The 24,806-nt window shown below is 48.8% G+C and overlaps 1 protein-coding gene across 7 annotated transcripts in view; it reads right to left on the reverse strand.

Annotated features, from left to right (window-relative positions):
- CTIF (cap binding complex dependent translation initiation factor) overlaps positions 1 to 24,806 on the reverse strand; it is a 282,057-nt gene that overhangs the window by 23,046 nt on the left and 234,205 nt on the right. For all 7 annotated transcript variants that reach the window (XM_025429643.3, XM_025429642.3, XM_025429644.3 and 4 more), the window contains one exon: positions 16,427 to 16,582. In XM_025429643.3, coding sequence (XP_025285428.1) covers positions 16,427 to 16,582 — 156 coding nt within the window. The remainder of the gene's footprint in view (positions 1 to 16,426; positions 16,583 to 24,806) is intronic.

Genomic DNA, 24,806 nt, shown 5'->3' on the forward strand with positions numbered 1-24,806 from the left:
GAGCGCAGCCACGCTCATTCATTTACATATTGTCCATGGCCGTGTTCGCGTTAGGAAGGCAGAACCGAGTAGTTTCCACAGAAACTGCTCTCACGGCTTCGCACGGCTGCTCAGTGCAGAGCAAATCACAGGGATGTGGTTAAACTCGATTTAGCCTCTTGGCCTGCAGAGCTAAAATATTTACTATCTGGCCTTTTATAGAAGTTCGCGAACCTCTGATCTATGGAAGTGCGAAGCAGACAGAAGGGAAGAGGGGGTGGGGAGGGACGGAGGGCCAGTGGAGGAGCTGGGACCACTTCTGGGGTGGGGAGTGAGCAGCGAGTCCTTGTCGGTGCCTGCAGGGTCAGCCCTCGGGATCCAAGCCCTCTGACCGCTTGCCGGACGAAACCCCAAGTTCCACTTCCAGGGCAGAGGCTCTGGACTGAGAAGCCCCCAGAGAACAGGCCCAGGATTCTGGGGAAGCTTTAATGCATGTGGGTGCTTCCTGGAGAGAGGGCGCCCGGGCCAGGCCAGTCCTTGTCTCCTGACCTCTACAACCCCCCCTCCCCACAGCCTCTTTTTTTTAAAATCCCCTTTGGGGCACACTATTTTCTCTTCTGAGCTCTCCTTTCAAAATGTGAAAGTCCCTGGAAGGGGAACAGCCTCCATCCCTCCTACCTGGAAAAGGCGGGGGTGGGGGTGGGGGGTGAGGGGTGGGGGTGGGGGGGTGGGGGTGTGTGTTACCTGATGGCACCTGGCGGGCCTCAGGAAAGTCCTGGGAGTCTGAGAAGGGGGGTGGGGGGAGGGGACATGCACACTGAGGTAGGGGAGACCCTGGGTTAACCAGGAAAAGAGCCTCTTCCCCTGGAGGGCTGAAAGCCCCATCCTGGTTTCCCACACACTCTGGAACCCACGCCTCCCCATCAGCAAGAGGCCGAAAAAGGCTTGCGGCCCCATGGGGAGCCTGGTAACCACCATCTCGGGTGGGGACCTCCACTCCCCAGAGCCCGCGAGGCCTCCCGCCTGGGGCATTACCCAAGCAAGTCTCAACTCTGGCCCTGGGATTCCAGGTATTTCCCCAGCCAGCCCCACCTCATCTAATTGCTTTCCAGTCAGCTAATCCTTGGCCCACGCCCTCAGCTCCAGCCAGGCAAGCCACCTCAGTGTGGCCAGCAGTAGCTTCTGAGACTTCCCATGGCCTGCGTCCAAGCCCGGGGCAGCCGCTCAATTCCCCTTGCCCAAACCACAACCTCCTTGCTGTTCTCCACACCTCAAGCTCTCCTCTGACTAACATTTCCAAACCAAGCACAGCACGGTCCAGTCCAGACCCAAAGCAGCAGCCATCCATCCCCTACTGTCCCCACTTCCCTCCAGACTGGCCGTATCCAGTCTATCAGGGAAGAACAATTAACCAAGAGTGCAGTGGGACCTACTGTTCAATTCCCAGAGCTAATTGTTTTAAGCAGGGCTTCGGCCTTAATTATGGGATAATTAGTTAGTGAATGTGTGTTTGCATTTCCACAAGTGTGTTTGCATTTCCTAAGTCTGGCTTTTAACCCTGGGAAACCAGATTCAGCAAATACTTTTATGTTTCAATACCTCTGAGTAAGGGACAAGGTCTTAATTACAGAAATGGAAGTCCTGAGAACAACAGTGTAATCAAAGGGCAATGCAAGAATGAGCTAATTGTGCCTTCCGCCGACTGGGCCATTGTGACAGGAGTTGGCAGCTGCTTGCCCTCCCAGGGTGGCACCCCGTCCCCGGTCTGAGGGCTCTGCTCGGAGCTCTGTGGCACAGTCGGCCACCCCCTGCCTTGATTCCCCTGCTCTGGGCTGTTTTTCTCTCTTGCTCTTTCTGTTCTCTCCTGCTCCCCTCATTTTTCTTCACTCCAGGGTCCAAAGGATTGCCTTTGCACACCCCGCCGCCGAGACCCAGCCAACCACCCAAGGCTAGCACGCTGGCTGGGTGATGTAGATTGTAGCTCACGGCGTTTCCTTTCGCTTCTGGGTGCTCAGCGAGAGAAGCTAGGAAAAATACCTTTGAGCCTTTGGGGATCCAGATACCTTGGGAATCCAGAACAGTTCCCCAAACCTGAGGATCCTAGAAGCTAGCCTCCAGACCTATGCTGTCCAGTACAGTAGCCACCAGCCGCGTGCAGTTTTGAAATGTGCCTACTCCGAGTCGAGAGGTGCTCTGAGCATAAAATACACAGTGGGCTTCAAAGACTTAGTACAAAAAAGTATATATTATATATATAAAAAAATGACCTCTCACTGATACTTTTAAAATATTGATTACATGTTGAAATGGTCACTCTTTGGATATGCTGGATAATATAAAAGATACTGATTTCACCAGTTCCTTTTTAAAAAAAAATTCCACTACTAGCAGCTGTCCAAGGACACAGTGGCCCACATCACATTGTCCTGCACATGTTGCTCCTGAGTCCGGATCGTGCGGAGATGGTTAAGGGCCGAGGCTGCCATGGTCCTCAACATCCGTGACTTCGGGTGTCCCTTCCTACCTCCTGCACCACGTTCTCATTTTCTTCCCGACCCTCATGGAACTCTCCTGAGCTCCGTGTATCCTCCCTCTTCCTTTTTCGCCTCTCCCTTGAGGAAGGCCCAGCTGAGGGCCGGCAGGGCACACACGGATGCTCCCGCAGGCCCCCCTGCAACCTCTCCCGCGTGGCTCTCTGTCCGTGAGGCTGTGCCACAATCCCACCCTGACTTCTCATGATGGTGGCTCCAGGGATTCTGACTTAGGACAGACGAATTCAGTCTCACATGAGGCCTGGCGGGCTGAAGTCAGGCTGAAGTCTGAAGTGGTTGAGACACAACCACTTAGAGCAAAGCGTGGGGACAGAATGCAGGCAGCTTCCCTGGCTGAAGTGGTTCTTCCAGGTTCGCTCAGATGGTGAGCACAGATTGCTTGCTTCCTTTGAATTTGTTGTGGGGGTAGCGTTTCTCTTCCTCCTCCCACTCTGAGCTCACCTGCAGGGACTAAACCAGCCGGCCCATGCCCTGCTCGCTCACCTTGCCTCTTCAAGGACTCTGGATTTATCTCCTCTGAGACATCCTCCCAGATGAACTCTAGAAGGGTGACTACTCTCCTGCTTTGCTCAGCCTAGACATTCCATTTCATTAATTTGTTCAAAGAGTAAATGTACTGAGTACCTACTTTGCGCTGGGCACCGTTCTAGTCACTGGGGATGCCGCAGTGAAGAGAACAGACACGTTCCTTGCCTTTAGAGAGCTTCCGTGCCAGTTGGGGAGGGAGAAAACAAATGAACACCGAAAGCTCTAAGGTAGAGCCACGTCCTTTCTCTGGGGTGGGGGGGGGGGCGGTGGTGGAGAGTGAGGGTCCACCTATGACCAACATTCAGCTGAGACCGGGAAGGCTGCCTGCAAGAAATGCATTCTCCCACAAGGCAAGGTAAGGGCAAAGGCCCTGAGACTTATTTTGCTGTGTTCTTTCACAGTTTTGCTAATTTATTAAGAAGCACTTCATTTATAGGACATAAATACACTGTTCAATGATCCCATTATTTCATGTCTTTTGTTTTTCACATCTTCGTTTTGTGAGTCCTCCCATGGGGAAGGGAGGAAGTCAACCTGTAATTAGCAAATCTACGAAATCCCATTTAATCCTCATCCCAATGAGGAATTGAGGGCCAGAGAGGATAAGATGCCTGACTTCACCTGGCTCTGAGGTAGGCCCTCTTTCCCAGCACCCTTCTTTGCCAATTACCAGAACAGGGCAATCCTGGAGGTTTCTTATTTTAGGGCGTGGCCCAGGCCCCCTGTAACCTACTGATCATTGCTGGTGGCAGTGATAACAGAGCCACCAATAAGGAACTGGACTCCAGAAGAGAGGAGAAATGGCCAGCCCAGATGGACAAGTGCTGCCCTATGCATTATTTACGTCTGAAGGTGGCAAAGACTGCCAGTGGGATATTATCCACAAAATTTAAAAGTGAGGTTGAACGGCTCACTAAATTTAATCGGCGGGTCTGAGAGCTGGAGCAGGTTAAGGAAGATCCGTGTGGGTCCTGGAGGGAGTTGCATGTGATTTGTGCACCGGCTCCTAGTACTGGGTGCCCAGCAAACAGCAGCTCTGCGAGGGGAGCCACCACCTCAGGCTCATGCCCCCCTCAAGCAGCCAGCCCCGCACTAGGTAACCCTATCGCTCCACACAGGATACCTGGCGTGAAGTCTGGGCAGGGCTGAGCTGCGCAAACCATAAGAGGCCCTGGAGAAGGTGGCACCCAGGGGGCAGGATTCCGTGCGGCCATTCACCTGGTTACCCATGGCCACCTGCCAGCCCCACAGTGCTTGGTTTCTTATCTTCTAGATATACGGGTCCCTCCTCCCTCAGCCAATCCCCCCACTGGAACCTACACACGGGGAAGGGCCCCAGACTGTCTCCCCATGACCCCTAAGTTGGCTGAGCAGAATCTGCCATCAGTCAGCCCATGGCGAAACCGCCCCTGGGAGTGGAAGGGGAGGGTACGAGGAGGGCATTACAAAGAAAAGGAAAAAAAGAAGAAATCCCAAAGGATCTGAAAAGAGATGCATGTGTATACGTGGGCGTGCGCGCCACCTAGACCCGCACTGGCAGCCGGAGCCTCCGCTCTGCACCGCGCACTCGCCCCGCGGGCCTCCCCGCCAGGCCTCGGCCCCGCCCGCCGTCTGCGCCTCTGCAGCGAGCAGGGGCCTCCTGAAGTTCAGACGTTAATTACCGAGTTGGAATATTTTTCAGAATTACAGGCCCGGCCGCGGGCGGGGGAGGGAGGCGGCGGCGCGGGGCGCGGGGGGCGCGGGGGGCGCGGGGGGCGCGCGGGTAGGGGCCTCGGTGGCGCGCTCCCCGGGAGGGAGCCGGAGGGCTGGCGGCCCTAGAGCCTCACTTGTAAAGAATGCCGAAAATCTGCTGTTTATTAAAAACGGCTCCTGCCTAGCCTATGCCAGGCGCTAGCTCATTCTCAGACAGGATCTCTGCATTTTAGAGAAAAATCCCCAAAGCTCGCAGCACCGCCACCGCGCCAAGGAACCGGGGACTCTTCCCGAGGCCGGGCCGAGCCGGGACTGGACATCTCCCGAGTTTTAAGGCTGCTTGAAAACGGTGCTGGCGCTGGCGCTGGCGCGGGGACTGGTTTCCCTTTGGAAACCAGTGTCTGGTGGAAGCTGGTATTTTTATAACTCCAGGCTCCCTATCAGATCCTGTGTTACCACGGTTGCTAAGGGGAACACTGGCTTCGAATTTCACATTTCAGTTTGCAGAGTCTGGCCAAGGAAGTAGAACAGTGAGAGGGTGGGGGCTGGGGAGGGGTCGGGCAGAGGCGGTTTTGGGGGCGCACCCGGCTCCTATCTGGGGTGGGGGCGGTGCCCCAGGGGGCTCCCCAGGGTGCGCGGGCGCAGAGCGGTGGGGGGTCCGGGCATCACACCACAGCCAGCTGGAGGTGGGGGGGGGCAGCTTCGGAGGGGACAGAGCTGTGGGCAGTTATTTCGGCAGAGGTTACAGGAATGGTTGCTTAAGCTGAGGTATTCATAGCAGCAGCTGCTGGACCCAGAGGGACTGCAGCTAAACCAGTTCCCCGGGGGCTGTGTACCTGCCCCAGGAAGGCTGCATTCTCAGAGGAACATTCCAGGCAGGGTGTATGCGGAAGATTAGGGCTGGAATAAACTGTTCATGGGGAAGGGCTCTCCTGAATTTTCCACAGTCTTTTTGATCACCTGTTACAGTAAGGAATTAAAGGTGCAAGGACTTGAGGATTGTTCTCTGCCACGGATGCCCTTGCCAATCTCCTCGACTCCTCTGCTTCTGGGCTCCCACCTTCCTGCTTCAAGCCTCACTTGATTTTGGGCAGGGCACTCTGCACTGAGTGCGGCCCATGAGTCTCTCTGGCTAGGAGGATCTAGATTTATTTGTTACTTCAACATATTCCCTCTGAAAATGTGTCTGGGAGACCTTTCATTTAATTAATTTGTTAATTAATTAATTGATTGATTTGTATATTTTTTTATTGGAGTTCGATTTGCCAACATATAGAATAACACCCAGTGCTCATCCCGTCAAGTGCCCCCATCAGTGCCCGTCACCCAGTCACCCCAACCACCCCCCCCCAGCCCACCTCCCTTTCTACTACCCCTTGTTCAATTCCCAGAGTTAGGAGTGTCTCATGTTCTGTCTCCCTCTCTGATTTTTCCCACTCGTTTTCTCTTCTTTCCCCTATAACACCTTTCACTGTTTCTTGTATTCCCCATAGGAGTGAAACCATATAATGTTTGTCCTTCTCTGACTGACTTACTTCACTCAGCATAATACCCTCCAGTTCCATCCACGTTGAAGCAAATGGTGGGTATTTGTCCTTTCTCATGGCAGAGTAATATTCCACTGTATATATAGACCACATATGCTTTATCCATTCATCTGTCAATGGACACCGAGGCTCCTTCCACAGTTTGGCTATTGTGGCCATTGCTGCTATAAACATCGGGGTGCAGGTGTCCCGGCGTTTCATTGCATCTGTATCTATGGGGTAAATCCCCAGCAGTGCATTGCTGGGTCGTAGGGCAGGTCTATTTTTAACTCTTTGAGGAACCTCCACACAGTTTTCCAGAGTGGCTGCACCAGTTCACATTCCCACCAACAGTGCAGGAGGGTTCCTCCTTCTCCACATCCTCTGGGAGACCTTTCAGTTCAATAAGGAAGTAGCATTTTTCTTAATGTTTGTTGAATGAATAAACAAACTCTTTCGTGCCTCCCATCGTGTTGCTCTCTGGCTTCGAGACTCTCAGAGGTTCTCGGTATCACCTTGCCTGTACTGGAATGCCTCTGCTGGGAGCCAGCGCCAGCCCAGGACTTACCCATCAGACCCATATTCACCATGCAGACCTAGATGGGCTATGCTCATTCTGGCCCTCGTGCCTCTGTTTTTTATTTATTTTCCTGGATTGTTTTTTTCTTTTCCCTTCCTTGCCAGGCCAGCACTTGTCCCGAAGCCCTAGCTCCCCCTCCCTTTGTCCCCGGCAGTGGCCCATACCTCTGCACTCCCCTCTACCCTTACGTTTGCACAACCCGCCATAAATGCTCACAGCTGCTTAATTTCTGTGGATTCCGTCACCGAGTGGGTTGTCAGCCTTTTGGGGAAGATCGCACAACTTAAACGCTCTCTTTCAAGGACAACTAGGAAACTGCGGTTCAATAAGAAAAGTAGCATGGTCTCCAACCAAATCACTGCTTCCCGAATAAGCAGAGAGTTCTGCGCAAAACGTACTTGGGATTTTCACGACACATGAGACCCAATCTTACCCGCAGGTACCAATGAGGGACTGAAATGATTGAAAAGCAACCAAGAAGAGGTCACAAGGCATTAATTCAACCACCGGGCAAAGGACATGTCCAGAGAACAGGCATCAGCAGCCCTGGGTGGATGCTAGCTGCACAGGATGTTGTTATAGGAGGAGTAACTATAAGGCAGGGATATGGTGGGAAGTGAACCTGGCCTTGAAGGTGAGCAAGACTCAGGCAGGAGGAGAAGATGTTGCTCAGGCAGGAGGAATGCAAGATGCCTTCTGTTGGAGATGCATTGGGAGCACTATGGCTGGAGCCTCAGAGAACTCCCGTGAGGTTCTCCAGGAAAGGGTGGTGGAGTTTGATTGTGGGGAGAGGCCCTGTGCTCTGTCAGGAGAATGGGCATTACTTTCTGGGGCTGTCTTTGGTGGGCTGCTCCCCTGGAGCAGTGCCTGCAACACGGTTTGCTTTCAACAGCAATGTGCAACGATGCACCCCTTCCTTTGATTTTAAGCCTTCGAACTGCAAGGTATGAGCCCCATATTCCCGTGCTACAGATAGAAGGTTGAGGGTTGGAAGAAATGGCAGAGATGGGATTCAAACCCAGGGCCAGAGAGGCTCTTCCGGTTGTACTCTTCCCACCTGTGTGATGCCAGGTAGCTCACAGTGCTCTCTGGCTGTCAATGGCTGCTCCTGAAATGCTCCTAAGTTGCAGCTACTCGTGTTTTTTAACCATGGCTGCACACTGGAGTCACAAGGAGAGATGAAATCTTTTTTTTTTTTTTCTCCTAAACCCCATCTCCAGAAAGTTTGATTTGACTGGTTGAAGTGAGGTTGGGGGATGCTCTGAGAGCTTGTAATTTTTTAAAAGCTGCCCAAGGCACAGGGTCAGGAGTCCAGGGCTGCATGGAGAATAATTTCAAATATCCTCTCCCCATTAGAGTCTATCAGTATCCTGGGCACAGCTGACCTTGGCCTCTTCTGGCCACAGTGGGCCATACCCTGGCCCCAGCTAGGTAGCTGAATGTGGCCCCATCCTCTGCTCTCGGGAAGGGAGGAACAGTCCCCCTAGAAAGGTACCTCTGAAGAATGTTCTGCTCGACTCTCTCAGCCCTGTGAAATAGCAGAGGATCTCCACCCACACCCACTTCATCTCGGCCTTTTCCGAGGTCAGATTTCCCCTGGAGCCAAAACAATGTGAGCAATTGAATGCACGCTCACGCAAAAAGTTAAAAAAGTGGCTCTCTCATTGTTGCACAGAGCAATTTCATTTCCTGAGAAGCCTGACTTGCTGCCCTCTGTGTTCTCCTCCCCAGCCTGTGCCTGCCGGCCTCTTCCAGGAGCCCAACCAGTTGCATCCTTGTGGGGGGGGGGGTGTACCCGTCGGAGACACCCCTCAGAGGCACCTGCCCCCTCCCTGCCCTTCCTCTGGAAAAGGCAGGGAGGGACGGATGGGGTTTCTGGAGCCTGAAGAGAAGGAGAGCAAGAGAGCCAGCCATAAGGAGGCGGTCAGAGGGAGGCTCGGAGAGATGAGAGATTCCTGGCACAGGGCACCCCCCTCCCTTCCTCCTGACCCCTGGCTACGGCTGCAGACTCAGAAGAGCTAAGAAGGCTGGGGATCATGGGTAGAGATGGGATGGGGAGATTAGAAGGAGAGAGGAAGGATGAGAGGAGTGGGGAGAAACAGGCCCCGGGTGCACAGGGAACGTCTGCTCAAAGGAAACAGGTGTAAGGGGTTAAAAGCCCTAGCATTCCCTGCCAGAGGAATTTTTGACAAAGCTCTTGAAGAAAGGTGTCCAGAGAACAGTGTTCAGTGGTATCTTGGAACAGTCTGGCAAGACCACCTCTGGGTCACAGAGGTGGCAGGAGAATGGAGGGGGCCACGGAGCATTGCAGGGTCAGACAAAGGGTGTGAGGAGAGGACTGCTCCAACCCCAACCAATTAAATGGTTGGCAAGGCAGCTTCAGCAGAGATGGGAGATGATGGTACCCTTAGCTCCGACCTCATTATACCCTCCGGTTGCAGGGGAGCCCTTGCAGTCACAGTTTGGCTGGGGGCCTGGGCAGGATGAAGGGGTCCTTACCATGCTCCTGCAAGACAGCTAAAGGGATGCTTTACCGTTTCTTTGTGTCTTCTTTGATTTCTTTCATTAACATTTTGTGGTTTTCAGTGTACAAATCTTTTACTTCCTTAGTTATGTTTATTCCTAAGTATTTTACCCTTTCTCATGCTACTGTAAAGTGACTTGTTTTCGTGACTTCCTTTTCACGTAGTTTGTTGTCAGTATAGAGAAATGTGGGTGATTTTTGTATCTTGATTTTGTATCTAGCACCTTTACTGAGTTCATTTACTGGCTCTAACATTTTGTGCTTTTTTGTTTTTTTGGTAGAGTCTTTAGGGTTTTCTATATACAAGATCACACCATCTGCAAACAGAGACAATTTTGCTTCCTCGTTTTCAATTTGGATGTCTTCTAATTCTTTTTTCTTGCCTAATTGCTCTGGCTAGGACTTCCAAAACTATGTCAAGTGAGAGTGTTGAGAGTGGACACCCTTGTCTTGTTCCTGATCTTGGATTGGAAGATTTGATATTGTTAAAATGTCCATACCATCCCAAGTGACCTACACACCCAGTGCAATCTCTAACAAAATTACCATGGCATTTTTAAAAGATATAAAACAGGTAATTCTAAAATTCATATAGAATCATGAAATATTTGTATAGCCAAAACGATTCTGAAACAATTTGAAAAACAACAAATCAGTAAGCACCACACATCCTAATTTCAAAATATATTCTAAGGCTATAGTCCTTTAAAACATACAAATAGGGCAGCCCCGGTGGCGCAGCGGTTTGGCGCCGCCTGCAGCCTGGGGTGTGATCCTGGAGACCCGGGATCGAGTCCCGCATCGGGCTTCCTGCGTGGAGCCTGCTTCTTCCTCTGCCTGTGTCTCTGCCTCTCTCTCTCTGTGTCTATGAATAAATAAATAAAATCTTTAATAAAAAATCAAAAATAAAAAAATTAAAAAAAGCATACAAATAGACCAATGGGACAGAACCGAGGGCCCAGAAATAAATATGTGCATATAGGTCAGCCTACAAAGTGCCAAGAACATACAACGGGGACAGAAACAAATGGTACTGAGAAAACTGGATACCCATGGGTTGGAGAATGAAACTGAACTCTTAACATCATACATAAAGAAATGAACTCAAAATGGATGAAAACTTAAGACCTGAAACTGTAACTTCTCAAAGAAAACGTAGGGGAAAAGCTTCATCATATAGGTCTTGGCAGTGATTTCGTGGATATGATGCCGAAAGCACAAAAGCAAAAGACAACCGGGACTACGGCATCAAGTGAATAATTTCTGCACAGCAAAAACAAAACAAAACAAAACAGACCCCCCCCCCCAAACAACAACAACTAACAACAAATAGAGTGAAAGGCAACTCACAGAATGGGAGAAAACATTTGCAAATATCTGCTTATGGGTTAATTTTCAAAATATGTGAGGAACTTCTGCAACCCAGTATCCAGAAAAACTAATAACTGAATTGAAAAAAGTAAGCTAAGGACTTGAATAGACATTTTTCCAAAGAAGACAGACACATGGCCTATAGGTAAATGAAAAGGGGCTCAATGTTACTAATCATCGGGGAAATGCAAATGAAAACCACCTCACATCTGTTGGATGGCTATTGTTCTTTGAAAAAGAAAGAAAGAAGAAAGAAAGAAAGAAAGAAAGAAAGAAAGAAAGAAAGAAAGAAAGAAAGAAAGAAAGAAGAAAGAAAGAAAGGAAGGAAGGAAGGAAGAAAGAAAGAAAGAAAAAGAAAGAAAGAAAGAAAGAAAGAAAGAAAGAAAGAAAGAAAGAAAGAAAGAAAGAAAGAAAAAAGACAAGTGGTGGCAAGGACTGGGAGAAATAGTTGCTCCGAAAGACAGTAGGGAGCTTCCTCTGAAAGTTAAAAATAGAACCATATTATCCAGCAATGCCGCTTCTGAGTATTTATCTAAAAGAACTGAAATCAAGATCTCAGAGAGATATGAGCACTCCCATGTTCACTGCAGCTCTATTCACAGTAGCCAAGAGATGAGAACAACCTAAATGTCCATTAATAGATGCACAGATTAAAAAATATGGTACAGCCATCCAGTGGAACACAGCTGACCCTTGAACAACGTGTGGGTTAGTGGCGTTGACCCCTGAGCAGCTGAAAATCTACATATAATTTTTGGCTCCCTCAAAACTTAACTAGTAGTTTCCTGTCGTCCAGAAGCCTCGTCAATGACATTCATGGTCAATTAATGCATATTTTGCATATTATATGTATTACATACCGTATTCTTACAATGAAGAGAGCTAGAGGAAATATTACTAAGAAAACCACAGGGAAGAGAAAATACATTTACAGTACCACATCGTAAAACTCCGCATGTAACTGGACCCCCACAGTTCAAACCCATGTTGTTTGAGGGTCAACTGTGCTATTGCACTTTATAATAGAAGGGAGTTCTGCCGTATGGGACACCATGGGTGAACCTGGAAGATATTATGCCAAGTGCAATAAGCCAGTCACAGAAGGATAAATGCTGCATATTTCCACTTACATGAGGTATTTAAAATAGTCAAACTTGTAGAAGCAAAGACTAGAGGTGGCTGCCAGAGGCTGGGGATCAGGGGGCGGGGAGTAGAATGTGAATTGCTAAAAACTGAGCACAAAATTTCAATTATGCTGGATGAATAAATTCTAGGGATTTGCCATAGTGACCTTGTGTCCACAGGTAACAATACTGTACTGTACACTTAAAAATCTGTTAAGTGGGTAGATCTTGTGTTATGTGTTCTTACGACAATAACATAAACACTAAAAAAATAAAAAAAAGAGGGGGTGCCTGGCTGTTTCGGTTGGTAGAGCGTTTGACTCTTTATCTCGGGGTTGTACGTTCGAGCCCCACGTTGGGTGTAGCAATTACTTAAAAAAATAAGATCTTAAAAAAACCAAAAATACAAAAAGAACTCGTGAAGCAAGTAGGAACAGTAAACAGGAGGGCAAGGAGACGCCTGCATCTTGGAGGCACCTGTAATACTTTTCAGTCACTTGGAAAACCTGTTGGCAGAGCCATTTGTGCTCAAACAATGAAAAGGCTCACTGAAAATTATCCTTCTCCGTCCCTCAAAGAAAGGCCTGATCACATATAATCTACATAAGTAACGTAAACGTTATTTACGGCAAAAGTGGAATCCATTCCACGATGAGCTATTTGGCGTCTGCTGCATAGCACGCTTTGGGCTACGGACTAAAGAAACGAAAAAATGCTTCTCGAGGCATAAGCAGAGCGGCCAGGAGCAGGGACTCCAGCCGTCAGACCTGGATCCCGGGTGCACCTTGCTGGGTGGCCCTGAGCAAGCTGCCTGACCTCTCTGTTCTCCAGCAGCAGCCGGGGATGAAAAGCTTCGGGGTGTTGTCCGAGTCAAAAGAGAAAAGAACGCATGATGTGCTTCCGACAATGCCTTCTGCTGTGCCCTAGTCGTTATTAAATACTAAATGACCAAATAAATACGAAATTACCAAATACCAAAATGCTAAGATGCCCTGGAAAGGCTGGGGCTGTGCTGGTGGAGCGCGGGCTGTGCTCTGCGGGGTGCGGGTGGGGGGCTGCCCAGGAGAAGCGGCTTGGGCTGGGCCTGGGAAGGGTTGTGGCCAGGAAGGGAGCTGCTCCCAGGACACCGTGCAAGGTCTCAGCTGGAGTCGCCAGGAGAACCAGACGAGGTGGGAGTACGCGAGGAAGTGAGCAGGGGGTTCCCTGCCGGGGCAGGCAGCCTCAGAGCCCTGGGGGGCCTCCCGTCTGAAGGGGTTTCGGGGCCAAGATGGGGGGGGATGGAGGCCGACGAGGCCCAGGTCTGGGGAGGGCGGCCTCCGCGAGCCGAGGACACCGAGATTGCGGCGGGGCTCTGAGGACCTCGTATCTTCCTGGTAGTTTGCTCCTAAATGCGATTTTCCCACCAAGAGGGCCCGTGGGTCTACGCTTGATTCAGGGCCTGTTGGGAAGGGAATAGGGAAGCCACGGAGGGTGTGCAGGGGCCGAGGATACATGCCTGTAAGAAAAGGCCATGGGGGGAGTCCTGGGGTGGCTGCCTGGCCGCGGGGAGGCAGGGAGGGTGGGTCAAGGCCCACGTCAGAACCTAGACCGAGCAGGAGGGCCTTGGGGGTGCCACTCTGGCCACATCTTGTTGGAGGGGCTGGAGGCATGACCGGGATACATCTAGTGGGCAGCTGGAAATCCGGGCCCGGGCTGGTTCTGGGAGTTGGGAGGACCCAGGACAAGGGGGCATCTGGGTCAGCCATCTGCACGGCCCCAGGGGAAAAGCCTCAACTCCTCCAGCATGGAGCGAGGCAACGGCAGCGGCTTTGGTTTCTGGAAGTTTCTTAGAGCTGGCCCAACCTGCTTGGGGAATGTCGGTCAGGCCTGGGTGTAACTGTGTACATGACTAAAAAGGTAGGGGAAGCAGCACCAGGCTCTGAGAACTCAGGGGTCTTGCTCAGGCTGTCCTCAGGGACTGTATGATCCCCAGGTCACCTCTTTCCGTCTCCGTCTCTTCTTCAGGCCCTGTTTTAGGGAAGCTAAGTTCTCTTTGGAAAGAGCTCTGGACGGGTAGTGGAGAAGCTCTGGGCCAGCTCTGGCATTGACTGGCCATGTGTCCCGGGCAGGGCACTCCAGTCTCTGTGCCCCTTTAAGATTGGGCAGGTGCCTGGCCTGAAGTCAGACTAGAGGACGCCCAGCTCTCTGAGGGCCACCGTGCCCTAGAACAAGCCCCGGGGGCCCCTCCTTCCACATTCTGGCCTAGTGGTCCGGCTGCACTTAGCACCGTGTCCACACCATGTCTTTCTCCCCGAACCCTGTCGGAGTGAGCAGAACGATCCCCTCTCCAGCGGGGGTGAACTCTCCCCTACATGGCACAGCTAAAGCCTGGCGGAGGTGATGTGAGGCCAGGGCTGGTTCTCCTGAACCACCTCATGTGGGCCTCAAGCACAGAGCTTGGAACGTGGGCTCTGGGTCACCCTTTCACAAGATGGTGAGAGCTGGGGGATCCCCTGGTGGCTCAGCGGTTTAGCGCCGCCTTCAGCCCGGGCCCTGATCCTGGAGTCCTGGGATCGAGTCCCACATTGGGCTCCCTGCATGGAGCCTGCTTCTCCCTCTGCCTGTGTCTCTGCATCTCTCTCTGTGTCTCTCATGAATAAATAAATAAAATCTTAAAAAAAAAAAAAAAGATGATGAGAGCTGTCGGGGAACCGTTTAGTCCTCAAGGTCACTGTGAGCATGGCAGGCACTTGTGTTTGTGACACTGTCCTGAAAAGTTGACTGCATCCAACAAGTGCGCATTAGGGGAAGCTCTGTGGTTTTTTTGTGCAGACCTCCCGGCACCTTCCGGATCTCACAGCTGAAAGTTCACGCTTCCTCAGGCGCTGCTCGAAGTGTCCTGGCAGCCGGGGCCAGTGCTCAGCTGGAGCCCTGCCTCCCGCTCGGGGAGCAGGTGGGGGCAACACCGGGAGGTGCCGGGATCACGCGGAGGGAACGTGTGGGGGCAATCCCGGTCACTGCCCTCGAACGGTGCCGCTCCCTGCCATGAGCTCAGGGGCACAGGGCGCCCAGGCAGGAATGGGGGTGCTCCACGAGGCCATCATCCAAGAGGGCTGCCTTCTCATCACCCCTGGGGGAGGCAGAAAGCGTAGCCAAGGCCTCTGGTGTGCTGCGTTCTGAGTTTATGGCACTGGGAGTGACGTACTGTTGGAAGGGCCAGCTGCCGAGTCTGAGCAACACTGTGAAGTCAAGTGCGCAGGGTTGTCGCATGGAGTGGCAGAGGGGATAGGTCTACAAGGTGCCAGAGAGGGGTCCTGGGCTCTGCTTCAGGGAGCACCCACAGCGGTGCAACAAGCACCCCGCTTCCCATACACGGAGGCTTCAAAACCACTTACAGATACCTCTCCCTTCTCTCACGTTGCTCTATTATCTTCTATCTTTTGCAAAACACAAAAATGTCGTCTGACCCCACCTCCCCTGAGTTGACAAGCTCCTCCTTCCCTGTCGCCTGTCACAGAAACACTTCTCCAAAGACTCGTCCACACTCACATCCTCACCCCAACTGCCACCCCCGCCTCCTGGTCGTTCCTCCATCTACTCCGTCTATACCCTCTCCCCGGGTGACCCCACCTGGTCCCCGGCCTTGAGCACCAGGTACACACTGACACTTCACACAATGCTCGGCTCTGTGTCCCCAGGGCCAGCCTCATCTCGATTTTCAGGCACTTGTACCCAAGCAACAGTGGGACAGTTCTCTGGGGACACCCACCGGGTCACCCAAACAGGAAAAAAATCCACCTCCTGGTTTCCATCCCCCCTCAATTCTCTCCTAGTGCTCCCCATCACAGAAAATGGTGCCACCAGGCTGGTGAACCAGGAGCCCACGTCACTTCCTCCTTTCTCCAATATCTCATGTCAGCAGGTCCTGTTGATTCCCACTCAAAAATATAACTGGAATGCAATCCTCCTCTGCACCGTCACGGCTGTGATCTGAGTCACCAGCCTCTCACTGGATGCCACCAACAGCACTGTAATGAGCTCTCGGCTTCTGGCCCCCAAGGGTAGCCAGGATGACCTTTTAAAGTGGGTGATGGTACTTGGTAGGGCAAGTACACCACTGACCTCTTGCTTCTCAAAAGTTTCTCAGTTATTCTTATTTATTTATCTTTCAGATGAAATTTAGAAGCAAGTATTTTTTTTTGCAAGTATTTTTTTAAATAAATAATTTAATGGTAAACCAATCCAGACCAAAGATCCAGTCATCCAATTAATATTTACCAGAGGCCTCCTCCCTGCAGGCAGTGTTCTAGATTATGAATTACGGAAGTCTAAGTTAATAATAATTTCCTTTGGAGGGCTTTTTTCCCTTCCTATAAACTCAATAAATCAAAACCGGCATTTAGTAAACAGAAGTGTGGGGAGTTATGTTCTGTTTACCAAAGGCCCTGTCACTCTAGGTGGTACAAGCGGCGTAGCCATGCTGGCGCGTTGGAGTTTTGTTTTGCTTACAGACGTTCCAGGGTGGTGTTCTTTGGCAGGGCAGTGGGCACAGCCACGCGCGGGTCTCTTACCTCCCTGAGGCAGGTGTAGATGGGGCAGACGAGCACACGGAAGGGCTCGCCCGTGCTGCTGCGCATGGTCCCGAACACTTCACACAGAAAGGTGATGAAGCCAAGCCAGCGCTCCACATCCTGCTGTTGAAGCTCCTCCCGCACTGTGAAGTCCTTCTGTGGAGGCACAAGAGACTGAGTCAGCCTCGCTGGGGTGTGGTGCCTACTGTCCAAGGGCTGGCTCTGGGCAACTGGTCAACCCCATGCTTTCAGTAAGGAGGGAGGGGTGCCCCTTGGCTGGAGTGTGAATGTGGGGGCTTACTCGTAGGTGTTAGGGCCACTTTAACTTTTGGCCACAGCACCTTTTCTTCCATTCCCAGATTGGGGGCCCCTCAGCCTTGCTCCACTGATCCCAAAGCTGAGATGGGGGAGTAAGATGAAGGGCAGATGACACCTTTCCCAGAGTTATCATCTCCCCCATGCAACTCCCTGTGCCTAAACCACTTCCCTTTGCTCTAATCCCCAAAGCATGCCCTCTACACGATGGAGAGTAACCAGAGTATTGTCTTGCATGTCAGCAATTAGCAATTAGTGACCGAGGCTCATAATGGCCCCAGCACCGGGCTAGAGGCAGCTACGGCCCATGCCTGCAAGGGGCTTAGAGATAGTAGGAGGATGAGAGGCATTCATTCATCCTCCTCAAAAGCAGTATTGCCCCATTGTGTGCCAGGCGCTGTATTAAGGACTAGGAAATGCCATGTTCACTCATAACTGTGATATAAGAGAGAAGGTACTAAAGCCACTGCGGGGTTCCAGGTGAACTCAGAGGCAGTTGTCACTAAATGGGAAATGAAGGCCATGAAAGAGCTAGGATTCTGACACAGTAATATGGGGCATCTCAGGTGGAGAGAACAACGATGTGGGGAGGGTAACATGGGTGTTTGGGAAATAAGCAGGTATAACGTGGTCTGGGTCCTGCACAGGTGGAGTAGAGAGGGCAAAAAAAAAAAAAAAAAAAAAAAAAAAAAACAGGAGTCAGGTCTGAGAAAAGGAGTGGGGCTAGAGTATGGATAATTGAACCCAGCCAAGGAGCTGCTGCATTCCGTGATGGTTGGCAGAGGTTTGGGGTGGGTCATGAAATGCCACGGTCATATCTATGCTCCTTACGAGGTTAACATGGCACAGATGCAGAGCCCAGGCCAGGAGGCCACCGCAAAAGCACAGGCTGAATGAAACCTGAGCTGTCTGGCATTTGGGAGATAAGAACCTGCGGTAGTTTAGACCATAGTCAGAAATCAGTTTCCCCTGCCTTGTCTTTGGGTTTGGCCGTATGATTTGCTTCGGCCAACAGCAGGAGGCAGAAGCGACAGGGTGCTGGTTCTTTTTTTTTTTTTTTTTAATATTTTATTTATTTATTCATGACAGACACAGAGAGAGAGGCAGAGACACAGGCAGAGGGAGAAGCAGGCTCCATGCAGGAAGCCCGATGTGGGACTCGATCCGGGATCTCCAGGATCACACCCCAGGCCAAAGGCGGCGCTAAACCGCTGGGCCACCAGGACTGCCCCAGGGTACCGGTTCTGATCTGAGGCTGTAAGAAGCCTTACGTAATTACACTTCCTCTCCTAGGCTCCTCCCATTGTCATGAGAAGGCCGCCTGTGGGCTGGTCTGATGGTCCCAAAGGGAAGGTGAGAGGCATGTGAAGCAGGGCCCACCCAAATCTAGACTAGGTCAGGTGGTCACAGCCAACTCGCACATGCATGAACTCTCTGCAACACAACATCCACTCCGTCCTAGTGCCACTAGGACTTCTGCGCTTGCCTGTTGAGCAGCACCCGCTGCCTGGTACAGGATGGTACCAGTGACATTGTCAAGACAAAGAGTCACCAAGGGATGGATTTCAGGGTTGATGGAGAAGGAAGGCTCAAAGATGACACCAGGATTCTGGATCTGGGTGACCGTGCCACCAGGAGGACATGGGAGGGAACAGGCTGTCAACGTGCCGTGTGCCATTCCCACTGTCCAGTAGCCTTCCCCACTGCTTATTTAGGCAGAGCACTCTCCTGGATGACAGCATCTCAGAATCTCCAGAGAAGGAAGGCCCTCAAGGAAGACTGGGTTAACGTCTGTCCCTTGTGACGGTAGTGCCATCCAGAAGCCTAAAAGGGCGGATAGCACCTCTGCCTCCTTCTCCTCTGCTGGCCAATTTGGAGCTGGATGCGAAGATCACCAAGAGATGTCCCTCCAGTTCCTGCTTCTGATGAGCCTGGGTCATGACTTATTAGTTTCAGAGTTTGACCAGTTTAAAGTGTGTGTGTGTAAAAACGGGGAGCCGCAGCCTACTATCGAGCCCCAGACACTGAGGCAAGTGCCCCAACTGTGGTATCTCATGTAATCACCGCAATGATCCCACAAGGCAGGTCCTACTATTGCCCCATTTTATAGACGATGAATCCGAGGTTAGAGAAGTTACCCAGCTTGCCCGTGGCTATGTGTAATGGCAGAGCAGGGATTTGAACCCGGATCTGGCTACTCTGGATCCCAGCTTTTTCCGAACCCCTTCTTTTCTCCTGGTGTATTTCTTGCTTTGTTTTGTTTTAAATATTTTATTTATTTATTTGACAGAGAGAGAGAAAAAACAAGCAGGGGGTCCAATGTGAGGCTCGACCCCAGGACCCCGGGATCATGATTTGAGCCAAAGGCAGATGCTTAACAACTGCGCCACCCAGGCGTCCTCTCCTGGTGTTTTTAAAATGAAAAAGCGGTACCTGAGAGCTCAAGCACGTACTCACTTTCTGTCTGAATTTTCCACTAAGCCATTTGTTCCTACCGCCTCAGCAGGTCCACTCAAGCTGGCAGATCTCAGGAGCTCCATGCCAATCCTCAGGCCTCTTGCCTCCCCATTCACTTCCCACTGAGATGTCTACCTGTGTTCAACTGGAGCTCTCCCACCCTGGAGTCTGAGACAGGGCAGTGTCCCTAGAAGAGTACCCTGGGTTTAGCCAGGGACTCCAAAAGTAGTGGGGTCTCCTTCCTAGTACTAAGGCTGGAGCAGAGAGCCTACAGGGGCTGCCCTGTGGTGTTCTAGGTACCCGTGAATGAATGAATGACTTTGTCCACCACCCTATGGCCTACAAAGCACCTGGACTGCTGGCCCTGAAGTCATGAATCTTTAGGTAGTTCCACCCTCATTAACCTGTGTTTATCCCACTATATCCTTATGTGGTCAGAGCAGAGGCAAGCCTTAGCATTCTCATTTTAGAATGGGGGAAACTGAGGCACACAGTGGTTAAAAGACTTCACCGAGGTCACTTAGGGCTAGAATCTGAATGAGAACCTAAGCCCTACCATTGTTTACAAATCTGGGGTAAAGGTTTTCAGCCAACTCGCAACTGGTTGCACACTGGAGTCACCCAGAGAAGCTTCGAAGCTATAGATGCTTGGATTCCACCCGCCACACAGAGGCTTGCTTGGCGGGCCATGGTGAGGCCAGGACACCGGTCAATTGTGGAAGCCCTCCAGGTGATTCCAGTGTGTGGCCATGGCTGAGAACCACAGCTCTGGGCTTTTATAAGGTGCTGACTTGGGAGTTAAAATGGGGCCCCTCTATCAGTGCCTGCCTTGCCCTTTCCTCATCTCCCATAAAAATACCCATGCTGGCAGACAGAAGAAAGCCCCACAGCAACACTGAGATGGAAGATAACAGTTCGCCAACAGCCTCCTCACCAGACTCCAGAGATAATACCACTAACTAAAGTGCTGTCGCCAAGAAGCCCTAGTTGCCCAGAGCAGCTTGGCCTCCTCCCCAGAAGACCAAAGGTTAGGGGTAGATGGGAAGTAGCTTGACCTTCAGCCTCTCTCTGTCTGCCCCTGGTACTTGCAAATGTTTTAAAAATGATTACATCTGATCAGAGAACGAGAGCATGACTCACTTTCCTCCTGATAACTGGTGGCATCGAGAGAGGATTCTGTTTGGGGCTAGCAAAATGCACTAGAAAATGGATCAACTGCTAAATGTTGGAAATCAGACTTAGGATGGGCACATTCGAAGCCATCCACGGAGGTGGAGACTCTACTCTTGCTGCAGCAGACATCGAGAATTCCAAGAATGATCCATATGGTTAACCCCCAACCCAAACCAAGCCTTTGCCATTCAAGGGTAAGGGAAGAGAAGAGCACTATGCCGTCTATGGGAAAGTCCTGCACAGCTGAATAGGGGGCTCTTGAAGACCTAATGGAAATGCAGTTTTGAAAATGATAACAATATATCAAGAATAAATAAAGTTAAAAATTCCAGTGTAAACCAAGTGGGTTGGGGCACTTGGGTGGCTCAGTCAGTGAAGCGTCTACCTTTGGGTCAGGTCATGATCCCGGGGTCTTGGGATTGAGTCCTGCATCAGGCTCCCTGCTCAGCGAGGAGTCTGCTTCTCCCTTCTGTTGCTTGTCTGAGCTCTCTCTCTCTCTCTTGTTCTCATATAAATAAATAAAATCTTAAAAAACACCAAAACACGGGGGCTTTTAGGTCCGTAAGAACAATGGTGTGGATTCTGTGACATATGGAGAGGCATTCAAAAGAAGGGATCCTGTCTTGTGTGATACGGAAGTTGGCCTTCGGGGAGGATGGATAGGGCCCAGAAGAACAACAGCAACAGGAGAGTGTGAGCTGAAGGCAGTGAACGGCAGAATGAGCATGGCAGGAAAAGTAGCACATAAGATAGACTTGGAGAATAACCAGAAAGTTGAACACAAGGATATACTGATGAAAAAGAAGAAAGAGGGGAAGACTGAGTGGATGGGCGTCTGACCTATGAATTGCAGAGGCTTTCAGAAAGGATCTCAGAATACATGGAATAAAGAGACCAGAGTGAGACACTTTGAGTTGAAAACCAAAAGCCAAAGAAGAACGGGCTCTTCAGGTAGAAAGGGCTCATGGTGTCCCAGGGCCCCACCATTGATACTTAGCAGGAGAACTTTCTTTTTTTAATTTCAAGAAAAAGAAAAATTCTAAAAACAGCTTGGAAGGGGTGGGGTGGGGGAAACCCCTAGGTTTCTCACAAAGGAACAGAAATGTGGTTGGCCTTATATTTCTGTATTTGATGTTAAAATTCAGAGACTTCGAGACAACATCTTCACTTGTTTGAGGGGGAAAGAACACAGGCAGCTGTGAGTGAGAGCAGGAGAAACACATCTTACATAAGCAAAGGTTTTTAAAAGTCCTACCTATGGGCTGATCTTAAAAAAACAAATCAAACTGGTACAGCCACCATGGAACACAGTATGGCGATTCTTCAAAAAATTAAAAATGGAGTTACCATCCGATCCAACAATTCCACTTCTGAGTGTATACCCCAAAGAACTAAAAGCAGGGTCCTGAAGAGATTATTTGTACACCCATGCTCACCGCAACACTGTTCATAACAGCCAAGAGGTGGAAGCAACACAAGTGTCCATCAATGGAGGAATGGATCAACAAAATGTGCCACGTGTATACAACAGAATATTATTCAGTCTAAAAAAGGAAGGAGATTCTGGTATATGCTACAACACAGGTGAGCCATGAGGACATTATGCTCATTGAAATACGCTAGCCACAAAGTGACACATACTATACAGGTATCACAGAAACAGAAAGTAGAATGGTGGTTCCAGGTGGCTGGGGAGAGAGGAGACTGGAGAATTGTTTAATGGGTTAGTTTCAGTTTTGTAAGGTGAAAAACTTTGGAAATTGGGTGTCTAATAATGTGATTATACTTCACATGACCGAACTGCACGCATATAACCGGTTGAGATGGTAAATTTTATTTATGTGGTGTTTTCTTTTGCCACAATAAAAGATAATCTAAAAATTTAAAAGCTTTCTTAAATGCATGCTCAGCCAATCAAATTGAGACTTGATTTGAGGAAATCATGGTATAGAAGGACTAGAAGTGGAAACTGAAACCAGGCTTACAAAGTTAAAACAAAATAAGTAATTACAACTTTGGTTGTAAGACAGAATCAAAAGCTGAAAATGGTCCTTGAAAGAGAAGTTATTTAATCTTTAAATGTAATTTGAAAAAACTTTATAGTAGTAGTGATTTAATAACCTAAGATAAACTTCTGAAGGCTGATACATACTGGTGGGAGAGGAAGAGAAGATTGTAAAGCATACACATTTCATAATTTAGACCATAAGGATTCAGAAGTTGTTGTTTCTTTCTCAAGTATGGTAATCATAGAAATAGAAGTTAAAGAACATTTTTAAAAGTATTAAAAGTAAACACTAGTACCTGAAAACAGGATATGTAAAATAAATGGTTGGGTAAAAATAATTGTGGGCAAATAGAAATAAGGTTAAAACACTTGTAAAATCAAAGTAGTTTTCAAGATAACAATCCTTAAATAAAATTAAAAAGGTTACATATAAATAAATTACATTCATAATAGGTAGCAAAAAAGATTATACCCTGCATAGCATAGACTCAAAATACATAAAACAAAAACTATTGAAACACAAGAAGAAAATAGGAATAATAGTCTCTGGAAATGAAACCACTAGCATTCCACGACTGATTAACAATATTTAATCACTTAGCTGATTTAAGTAACGTAATTAATAAGACTAAATTGAAAGTAGCCTCATGTAAGCTATGATTTACTCTAGATTTCAAAGCACAGAAATTCTACAGGTCACACACTTGGGTCAAGAATTAAGAACAATTAAAAAAATAGCCAATTACTCGGGTGTTTAAAAATAGTCTCCCAAAGCGGGCGCCTGGGTGGCTCAGTTGGTTAAGCGTCTGACTCTTGATTTCAGCTCAGGTAATGATCTGAGTGTCGTGGGATCGAAAGAACATTGGGCTCTGCACTGGGCATGGAGTCTGCTTAAGATTCTCTTTCCCTTTGCTCCCCCCTCTCTAACAGAAAAAAAAAAAGTCTCCCAAAGAAAGACTGATTTTGATTATATATCAAAAATATATTTGATATATAATCAAATATATGATAATAAATTAGGAAATAGAGAGTTATAAAAACTCACGGACATGGTCAAAGCTATAATGAAAGAGAAGTTTGTAGTTTTAACTATTTTGGCTGTTAAAAAGAGGAAGCAAATACATCTCCTAAACCTACGCTGTCCAATATGGTAGCCACCAGCCACATATGACCACCGAGTGCTTGAAAGGTACCTATACAAACGGAGATGTGCTCTAAGCTTAAAATAGACAAGAGTGCTTGAAAGTTTAGTATCAAAGAACGTAAAATGTCTCCTGTTGTGAAAATATCAATTCCATGATGAAATTTTGGATATTCTAGGTGAAATAATATACATTATTGAATTTGAAATTACATATGCAAGGGCACCTGGGTGGCTTGGTCAGTTAGGCATCTGACCCCTGATTTAGGCTCAGGTCATGATCTCAGGGTTATGGGACTGAGTCCCACGTTGGGCTCCATGCTCAGCAGAGAGTCAGCTTGAGATTCTCTCTCTCCCTTTCCCTCTGCCCCTCCCTCCACTCGAGCTCCCCTCTCTCTTTCAAACAAATAGATAAATAAATCTTTAAAAAAAAAGAAAAGAAATTACATATGTAGATCCCATTATACTTCTACTGATTTACTGACTCAAAAAATTAGAAAGCCACCAGTAACTAAGGAAATATATGAAAGGACATAATACAGATAAAGCAAAAAACTAATTAGTGAGAAAACAGAGAAAGCAAATTATGTAAAATCAAGAAAGAAGAAACAGAAATAAAATTAGAAATATACTCAAAATATTTAAAAAAGATATATAGTAGATAAAAAGTAATAAAAAGCCATTTACAATTCTAGGCTGATGATTTTGGAAAAAATGATAAAATGGATGTTTTAAAAAATAAATATCATCAAAATTTACTAAAAAAAAATCAATAAAAGGCCAGAAAAGGCTAAAAATCATAGTACAAAATGAAAAGTTCTGAATTAGGAGGTCTCTATACTTAGGATTTTTATGGATAAGTTGATTCAAATTTTCTTTTTCTTTCTTTTTTTTTTTTTTTAAGATTTTATTTATTTATTCATGAGAGACACGGAGAGAGAAGCAGAGACACAGACAGAGGGAGAAGCAGGCTCCATGCAGGGAGCCCGATGTGGGACTCGATCCTGGGACTCCAGGATCACGCCCTGAGCCGAAGGCAGACGCTCAACCACTGAGCCACCCAGGCGCCCCATGATTCAAATTTTCAAAAAATTAGATGGCTGCTCTGCTATGTAGGCTGATCTAGAACAGAAAAAAAGATAAGTTTTCCTTGATTGTAAATTATAAATAAGGAATTCTATGGGCCTATCTCTCTAATATGAGTAGATGTGAAAGTCCTAAATGACATGCTAGCAAATAGAACTATTATAACCAAGTAGATTTTATCCCAGAAAGGCAAGGATGAC

This window comes from Canis lupus, chromosome 7 (assembly GCF_003254725.2).
Source record: "Canis lupus dingo isolate Sandy chromosome 7, ASM325472v2, whole genome shotgun sequence".
Classification (NCBI taxonomy): Eukaryota; Metazoa; Chordata; class Mammalia; order Carnivora; family Canidae; genus Canis; species Canis lupus.